The 10,000-nt window shown below is 35.2% G+C and overlaps 1 protein-coding gene across 2 annotated transcripts in view; it reads right to left on the bottom strand.

Moving 5' to 3' along the window:
* The window catches only part of pip5k1cb (phosphatidylinositol-4-phosphate 5-kinase, type I, gamma b), a 73,606-nt gene that overhangs the window by 20,354 nt on the left and 43,252 nt on the right, over positions 1 to 10,000 (bottom strand). For both annotated transcript variants that reach the window (XM_081374794.1, XM_081374793.1), the window contains exons 9-14: positions 8,566 to 8,649; positions 5,339 to 5,387; positions 3,308 to 3,392; positions 3,035 to 3,196; positions 1,576 to 1,708; positions 48 to 83 (exon numbers count right to left, since the gene is read on the bottom strand). In XM_081374794.1, the coding sequence (XP_081230920.1) occupies positions 48 to 83; positions 1,576 to 1,708; positions 3,035 to 3,196; positions 3,308 to 3,392; positions 5,339 to 5,387; positions 8,566 to 8,649 (549 nt within the window). The remainder of the gene's footprint in view (positions 1 to 47; positions 84 to 1,575; positions 1,709 to 3,034; positions 3,197 to 3,307; positions 3,393 to 5,338; positions 5,388 to 8,565; positions 8,650 to 10,000) is intronic.

Genomic DNA, 10,000 nt, shown 5'->3' with positions numbered 1-10,000 from the left:
CGCCCACTAAACACACACACACATACAGTAATGCAAATGAAGCTCACCTTCCCTCGCCATCTTTCAGAGACAGTGTGTGTCTTCTGTCAAGACAACAGAGAACAAAACATATTCATATGCATGCGGTCAGAACAACGCAGGCCTGTTGTCGTGGCAACACTTTACTACAGTATTTTTAATGCATTAATTATGCACCTTATAATGCATTGTATGCAACCACAGTTCTGATACATTATAATACTTATCTGTACATTGTCACACCTTTGGAAAGTATAATGCATTAAAAAAACCTCACAAACAACCAATATTGGATGTAACAAGAAATCTGCAAATATTATAATATAATAATATTATAATTAGGGCCATGCAACGATTAATCGCATCCAAAATAAAAGTCTGTGTTTACATGTGTGTGTACTGTGTCTAATTATTTTGTATATATAAATACACACACATGCATGTGTATATTTAAGAAATATGTGCATGTATATACTGTATATATATTTATATATAATTTATATTAACTTAACACATTTTTCTTAAATATATACATGCATGTGAGTGTATTTATATATACAAAATAATTAGACACCGTACACACACATACAGTCAAACCAACATTTATTCAGACACCTTGCTATCCTCACTTACTTAAATGAACTATAGAGTCCTGGACCCACTAGTAAAAAAATATCAAAAATTTTATCTGGTGTCTGAATAATTTTTGGTTTGACTGTATATTACGTAAACACAAACTTTTATTATGGATGAGATTAATATTTGCACAGCCCTAATTATCATGCATTTTAACTTTGTAGATAAAGCTTCAGTGTTAGTTGTTTCTTCTCTGAAGAGCTCGTATGCGTCCTCATGTTCTCATGTCATGATGCTTAAAGGAACACGCCGACTTTTAGGGACTTTATCTTATTCACCGTATCCCCCAGAGTTAGGTAAGTCCACACATACCCTTCTCATCTCCGTGCGTGCCGTAACTCTGTCTGACACACACCGCTAGCCTAGCTTAGCACAAAGACTGGAGGTAAATGGCTCCAGCTAGCATACTGCTCCCAATAAGTGACAAAATATTATATTTTGTCTATATTCTCAGAAGGCGAAGCACTGCTACTTCTGCGGAGTGATTTACTCCAACTCTGAGCGAAGTCTCTGCTCCTCACCACGGGGCTTCTCAGGCGCTGCGAGTAAATCACTCCGCAGAAGTAGCAGTGCTTCGCCTTCTGAGAATATAGTTCCCAGTATGTATACAGTTAGAAGAAGGCTGTGTCTCATGTGATCTTGTTATTTGTACATGCTGTGACTATACAAATCACATGTAAATAGGAAAATGTTGGCGTTATTTTGTCACTTATTGGGAGCAGTATGCTAGCTGGAGCCATTTACCTCCAGTCTTTGTGCTAAGCTAGGCTAGCGGTGGGTGCGTCAGACAGAGTTACGGCACGCACGGAGATGAGAAGGGTATGTGTGGACTTATCTAACTGGGGGATATGGTGGATAAGCTGAAGTCCCTAAAAGTCGGCGTGTTCCTTTAAATAATGTGATTATTGGTGAGGTGTTGACCTGTAGCGTGTGTGTTCTGTGGTGTCCGACGGGGAGCGTTCTGGGATAGATATGGAGGTGTTTGAGGACAGAGTTGTGGCCACTGACACTGTGGTCGCTTCCTCGAACGACGGAGGAGTGCAAGACTGCAGACCTGACACAAACAAGACAGAACAACAAACTATTACACAAACAAACAGAGGATGGCTATCTTTCAAATAAATGAACTAATCATTCAAATCAACTAACTTACTAACTATTAATAAGCAGTGATTAGGAGTTTATTGAGGCAAAAGTCATAGTTAATAGTGAGAAGTGGACCTTAAACTAAAGTGTGGCCAAAAACACATTATCACATAAACAATGAAAGAACAGAAAAGAACGGTTTGTTTATTATCATGCATATTACTACGATATCGGCTGTTTATTAGCACTTATAAAGCACATATTAATGCTTTATTCTGCATGATCATATTCTACATCTCTAAACCCGACCCAATAACTAAACTCAACAACTACCGGTTACACTTTATTTTAAGGTGTCATTGTTACAGTGTAATTATATATTTAAGTACTGAGTAATATTAATAAACTACATGTACTTACTATAGGGTTAGGGTAGGATTAGGGTTTGGTTGAGGGTTAGTTGCATGTATTTATGCATAATTTACTGTTATTACTATGGTAAGTACATGTAACATGGAACAAGGACACTGTAAAATAAAGTGTTGCCCAACTACCTTACTAACTATTAATAAGCAGTCATTAGGAGTCATTAAAGGCCAAAATCAGGATATTTTATTTTATTATCTGCTTGTACAGTGTATTGTGGTGGGTAGTATTATATTTAGTATATTTTCCTTTAAAAAATCGAAAAGACCCATTTTAAAAGTCAGATTTTTTGTCTAAAAGTAATTTTTTTACTTATTTTTTATTTATTTTCATGACAATTTAGGCATTTTTTTATTTTTATTATACTTATTGAAAAAGATCAAAACAAAAAAAGAAACAAACAAAATGTAACCCCCCCCCCCCCCACAAATGTATATTTATTATACATATTTATACATCATGGTAGTATTTGTCATACTGCATTTAATTTATTCTGAATTAAATAAAATAAATCATTATATTAATATTTTATTTTTTATATTACATGTTACCATAAACAAACAAACTAAAGTGTGACCAAAAACACATAAACAAGGAAAGAACAGAAAATAACTGTTTGTCTATTATCATGCATATTACAAGGATATCGGCTGTTTATTAGTACTTATAAAGCACGTATTAATGCTTTATTCTGCATGATCATATTCTACATCTCTAAATCCGACCCAATGCTTAACAACCACCTTACTAACTATTAATAAGCAGTTTTTTGTAGGCAAAAGTTATAGCTAATAGTGAGAACTGGACCGTAAACTAAAGTGTGACCAAAAACACATATACAAGGAAAGAACAAAAGCTTGAAAAGTACCATCGTTCTCCAGCACGGGGAAGCTGCGCGCTCCTCTCAGATCATAGATGTTCGGGTCTCGTTCTGATGGGAACTGACTGGCCGACCAGGCGGACCCGGGGCCGCTGAACTTGGGCACGTTGAGGGCCACACGACCCTTCTTAGCCGGAGAAGCCTTCAGCGCTGGAGAAACACACACTCACTGCATTACATTACACGTCATATTAAGTGTCTCCTTATTTAAACTGAATTAGCTCTTTGAACTTTTCAGTAATTCTATCAGTCAGTACTCACAAGTGCTCTTCTTGAACACACTACTGCTCATGAACCTGAAGAAACGGTCCGCGTAGAAGTTGGGCCGGTGGACGGAGACGGTGTCCTGTGAGACACAGATGTGAGACATTCAGACGATCGGGCAAAGTGGGGTTAAATAATAGCAAATCTCTTATTTGGACTATTTTTATTTAATCCAATGTCGATTAAAGCTTCCCAGTGTCTTTAAAGAAGAGGTACATAAACTGCGCTGGTGACGACCGACCAATCACAGTCATTTGTGATTAGTGGTTGAGGAGACAGCTCTCAGATTTCATCAAAAATATCTTCATTTGTGTTATGAAGATGAACAAAAGTCTTGGAATAACATGAGGGAGAGGAATTACTGACAGAGTTTTCATTTTTGGGGGAACAAACCCTTTAATGGGTGAATGTGAAGCACATGTCTGGGTCATACTTCAGGCCAAAATCAGGATATTTTATTTTTATATGTACAATGTATGGTGGTGGGTAGTATTATATTTAGTATATTTTCCTTTAAAAAATCGAAATGACCAATTTTAAAAGTCAGATTTTTCGTCTAAAAGTACATTTTTTACTTATTTTCAAGACAATTTAGGCAATTTTGTTATTTTATTATACTTGTTGCAAAAGATCAAAACAAAAAAGAAACAAACAAAATGTAAACCCCCCCCCCCCCCACAAATGTATATTTATTATACATATTTATACATCATGGTAGTATTTGTCATACTGCATTTAATTTATTCTGAATAAAATTAAATAAATCATTATATTAATATTTAATTTTTTATATTATGTGTTACCATAAACATACTCTATTGCAATAATGAGAATCTAATAAGAATCACTATAAAAACAAATGCTAAGAAAATCTGCACTACTAAAAAAAAATGTAAATATAAAGTTATAAATGAATAAGTCAAAAACGGATCCTGATATTCGGCTTTCTGAGCCATCAAGCGCCTCCTGGAGGAACACAGTATTTTCTTTATTCACATTATCTACAGTAAACTGTATTTGCTGGTAACATATGGCAGTATTTGGGGAGAAAAGGACACACTGGAAATGAAGTAGAGAAACCGAAGTTGGAGAGCGAATGGAAAGAGACTCAGAATTACCCTCGCGGGATCTGCAGCGAAACCAAACACAAGTGATACTTATCAAAGTCTATCCACTGTCTCAGTGAATCTACAGTACAGCACACACACACACACACACACACACACACACACACACACACACACACACATGCAAGCACACACACTCTCTCACAAACACACACACACACACACACACACACACACACACACACACATGAACGCACAGGGTGAGATCACCACATTCAATAGTCACTTCCACAAATGAAAGAAGACCTACTATGCTCTTTTACAAAGTCTTGTTTTACAAAGTCTTGTTTTACAAAGTCTTGATATTGTGTTCAGGCTCTACTAGAACAGGTTTTCCTGCTTGGATGTTCATTATTTTCCCATATTCTCCATTGTTGCGGCTCCTCTCTTCCCAGTCTGTCATTAACGCTCTGTTTAGTTCCTGTCTCTATGAAGCCCCTCCTTCTGAAAAGCACACTGTGCTCTGATTGGTCGGCTGGATCAGTGTGTTGTGATTGGTCGAGCGCTTCGAGTGTGTTTGGGAAATGTCCCGCCCCTTACCATAACCGCCAGTTTAACACACTACTAACTAACTCAACGAGGCCCCGCCCCTTTATTCTGCGTATGAATTATTATAATGAGGAATATTGTGACGTGTTCATTCCCGGAAGAAACTCGAGACTACAATGGAGGCGTTTCAGGAGTTCAGAAACACTGACACTGATATAGAGAAGAACTCAGCAACATTACACACTAAACAAAGATGAACATGTGACAAAAGCATGATAGGTCCTCTTTAAGTCAGTTGTCTGTGCCGTACAGATGTGAATGATTGACGGCAGATGGAGGTGATGTGTATTAATGCTCGGACTATGACACATTATAATGGAGAATGATGATTTTGTGAGTGTTTTTGTCTCACCCCATCATGGACCAGAGCCTTCCACGTGTGTTCCAGCTTCTTGATGAGTCTGCAGGAGTGAGAGACACACATCAGCTGACAGATTCACAGAAGCACTGCGGAGGATCCTGACGGGACAGCGCTGGGTTTATATTTTGTGCCTTAATGCAGTCTTACAGAAACCTTACATAAGAGCACATACAACAACCCCAGAGCTCGAGAAGATTATAAAGCTGAGCGGGAAAACAGCTGGGTCATATGAGATCCACTAACATGACTCAGCAAAACAAACACACACTAATGGAGGCAGATGAGAACATGTTTAACCCCAAAACAACATATGCAATTTAAAAAGCATAAAAAATATATATATATATATATATATATATATATATTATATATGCAATATAAATGTCCATATGTAATATTAGACACAATAAAAAAGGCAAAAAAAGCTTTTAATAAAAATGTATTAAAGCAATTATGCCAATAAGCCAATAAATAAATAAATGGCCAGATATACCCAATTAAGCATCTTAAAAAGCAGACAATTAAAACAAAAAGTAATTACTTTCAATAATAATTTTTAATAACAACTATAAGGCACAAGCAACATACTGTATGTTATGTAACACACAATTCAAAATATTGCCACAATTTTGCTAATAAAAAAATAAACTAATGGCCAGATTTACTTAATTCAGAGTCTTAAAAGGTTTTTATTTTTTAATATATTTATAGTTCAACATTTTGAACAATTTAACAACAACTAACTACAGGGCACCTGCATCATAAAACACAAATAAAAAAAAAGGCCTAATTAGCTTAAAACAAATATTCCCACAATGTTGCAAATAAATAAATAATCAATTGTTTAATTCATTAATTAAATCATATTTTTTATATATCAGTATATATAAAACTATTAACTCTCAATCTTACATCTAGCTCTTACAGTATTTCACAATTGCTAAGACACATTTCTTGAAACCTTCACCCATGTTCTCAAAACTTTAAACACAAAACCCAGTCTTTAAACTACATTCACAAAACCCCTGACTCTTCTGGCAAAATCAAACACGTGCCTCAAAACCATTTGATCTGTTCTCAAAATCAAACAATGCTTTCAAAACATAAGCACAACCAGTTAATATATAAACACTCATCAGCATTCATTAGACACTACATCAAAAAATTGAGAACACAGCATCCAGGGCATGTAGTTACAGAGAAAAAAAATGTTTATTGCATATAGAAAATAATTTTGCCATAAATAAAAGTAAATAATTCACAACTCAGTACAGCAAATATATTGCATACTGTAAGTACTGCAAGTAATACAGTATTGAATGTCTGTATTTGCAGTATAAAAATAAAGTAAGCCCAATGAACAAAGACAACTCTAAATGTAAAGCGTATTACACAAAATATTGTGCAATTGCAAAATCAATGAGTCAATGAGAGACTCATGCTGTTGGGTGAACAAAGGAGTCCGTCCACTCTCATTTGCAATTCTACAAAAGGGAAAATGCTCTTACAAATGTATACATACAGTAACAATAGTAATGGACATCACATGTAAAATGTATTGTAAATCTTTTTTTCTTTTTTCCCCAGTCCCCTGACAAACTGATGTACTGTATCAAATGTATACAGTAAACTTTCAGTCGCACAAATTAGAAAAACAATACATTTACCCTTTTCTCTTCTCTGAATGTCCTGATTATGGTGGCGACAGAGAATCTGCTCAAATTGGGTTGAACTATTTGTCATGCTTCCCTCATTGTCATTCCATGAACAAGAACATGGTCTATCACCATTGCCCGAATTTGATCTGAAATTACTATACTTGGTCTTGCTCTTCGTTGTCCTTGTACTCTTCCTCCTATTCCACCACCTCTTACACAAATCTTCCTCCTCTGCCTCTCACATTGTTTCCATCCATTGTTGGAATCAACATTCAACGTACCTGGGCCCCCTGTGTACTCTGAACTGACTTATATTCTAGATAACTGATTTGATCACATCATTAGAAACAAGTGTGAACAATTTTGAGTTGTTGTGTGTAAACGATGACAGCGGTGTTGTAGTTGTGTTTAACTTTTGCCACATGTATTTACCATTTTGCAACACAGTGCAAAATGTGTTTTAGTGAGTGAGAATGTGTTTAGAGTTTTGCAAAAAGAGTGGATGAGATTTGCAAACAGTGTCTTAACTACCTGAACTTGTTTAAAGTTTTGCCTACAGAGTGACTGATTCGACAAATGGGTTTAGGACACTGACCATTGGGTTCAGAGAATGGGGTTTAGTGTTTTAGCAATTGTGAAATACTGTAAATATTATATAATAGAACTTTTAAAATAAGTATTAAAAATACATTTCAATTAAAAATGTTAAATCTAAATCTTAAGCAGGTTTGATGTTCATATTACTTAAATCACTCCTGAAAATAACACTCATAAAAAAGATGAGCATATATTCAAATCTCGACCGCTTTGCTTTATTCTATAAAATGTGGGCATTAAAATTAAGTATTTTTTATTGGGGGTTTGGGTCATGGATCATATAAAACAGGATTTAGAGTTTACAGTGATTTACAGAACAGAGCTTATTTTAAATGTGGCATTTAAGTAAATCTGGCTTTTATGTAACTTATATAACTTTTATATAACATATAACCATCCCATAAAATCTGTCTTGACCACAGACTCCTACATACTGGATGTGTTTGCATGCACAAATTCATGACCTTAAACAGCTTCTCATCACATTCATAACATAAAAAAAAAAAAGAAAAAAAAAGTTGAACAGGGGTGTGCACGATATTAGCCTAAAATGCTAATGTTAAGACGATACTTTGAAAATCCACCAGAAATATTATATCCAGTGCTGGGTAACGATTATTCGCATCCAAAATAAAAGTTTGTGTTTACATAATATATGTGTGTGTACTGTGCATAATTATTTTGTATATATAAATGTATATATATTTAAGATAAATTTGTAATTTATATTTAAAATATTTAAATTTATATATAATATATGTATATACACACAGTATATACATGCACATATTTCTTAAATATATACATGCATGTGTGTGTATTTATATATACAAAATAATTATACACAATACACACGCATATATTATGTAAACACAAACTTTTTTTTTGGATATGATTAATCGTTGCCCAGCGCTAGAAAAAAATGCATTGTAGAATATTGTAATAAGTGTGTCAGTGTGTTACCTGTAGGACTGCAGGATGTCTATGATGCCTATGAAGAGCAGGAGTCTCTCTCCTTTACCACTGACTGCAGGGATCCCACCCATTCTAGAGAGAGTAGAGAGAGAGAGAGAGAGAGAGAGAGAGAGAGAGAGAGAGAGAGAGAGAGAGAGAGAGAGAGAGAGAGAGAGAGTATATCAGTATGTGTAGTTTTATCAAATTCAACTAGTGATCTGAAATTAAACAGCTCTAAAACAGAAATCAAAGCCTCATAAAAGGGGAAGGGACGCAGCGCATCACTTTAAAGTAAAGTAACAACATGCACCATAATGTTTTCATAATCGTTGAAAGTTCAATTCGGGGAAGTTCATGTAAGTCAAATCTGTGCAGATTAAGCACAAATACCCGTGAGTCGTCATGATATATTAAATACAGAGTATAGTGCAGAATCTGCTCATATCTGCTTACTTGAACACACACGTCACTACACAACAAATAACGGTGCGCTTGTTCATTGCATTGAAGCAACAGCAAAGATTAGAAAAACATTGTTATTTTGCAACATCCTGCATGTTTCTGATGTTCTTTGTATTGATCTGTCCACCTAAAACACATTTTTGGTGAAAAACATGAGGATGAAGATGAAGGGAAGAGATGCTAGATGACTAGTTTGAATAAGAAATGAATGTATGAAATCAAAATTGTATAATATATACTGTATATAATTTGGATGTATATTTTAAATATGAACATGTTTTTTTTTTTTTTTTTTTTACTAGTATAAGTTCTGAATGGCCGGTAACTTAAAAATTAGTAAAAAAAGTAAAAAAGTTCATTTCAAACCCTGCTAGTCATTAAAGGGTTGGTTGAGTATGATTTGACTTTTCTAGCTTCAGTTAGTGTGTAATGTTGCTGTTTGATCATAAACAACATCTGCAAAGTTACGACGCTCAAAGTTCAAAGCAAAGGGAGATATTTGCTTTTAAAGAAATGGCTTTTTAAGGACTACAACAAACGCCTGGTAGAGACTACACCACATTCCTCCCGGGTTAGTGACATCACCAACCCTAGAATTTACATAAACCCCGCCCCCTGAACACGATTTATAGATTATCAAGACAGAATATGCTAATCAGTGACTAGAAGATAACTACACATAAGCTTCATAAATTCATCAACTAACCATTCAGAAATGTTGTCTACATGTTGTCACTTCTTCTCGAGTCTCTCCATCTTTCTGACTCCGGTTTGAACATAAAAGGCTAAAAGTTTTTGAAATGTTCAGTGCATGTGTGTGTGTGAGGTAAAAGAACACGAGCTCTTGAAGCTCCGCCCCCTGTGCCGGGAGCAGCAGCTCATTTGCATTTAAAGGGACAGACACAAACGGTGCGTTTTTGCTCACCCTCAAAAAGTGACAATTTTAACATGCTATATAAAAATATCTGTGGGGTATTTTGAG

This window comes from Scardinius erythrophthalmus, assembly GCF_964197995.2.
Source record: "Scardinius erythrophthalmus genome assembly, chromosome: 9".
Classification (NCBI taxonomy): domain Eukaryota; kingdom Metazoa; phylum Chordata; class Actinopteri; order Cypriniformes; family Leuciscidae; genus Scardinius; species Scardinius erythrophthalmus.
This window is presented reverse-complemented; position numbering and strand designations above follow the sequence as displayed.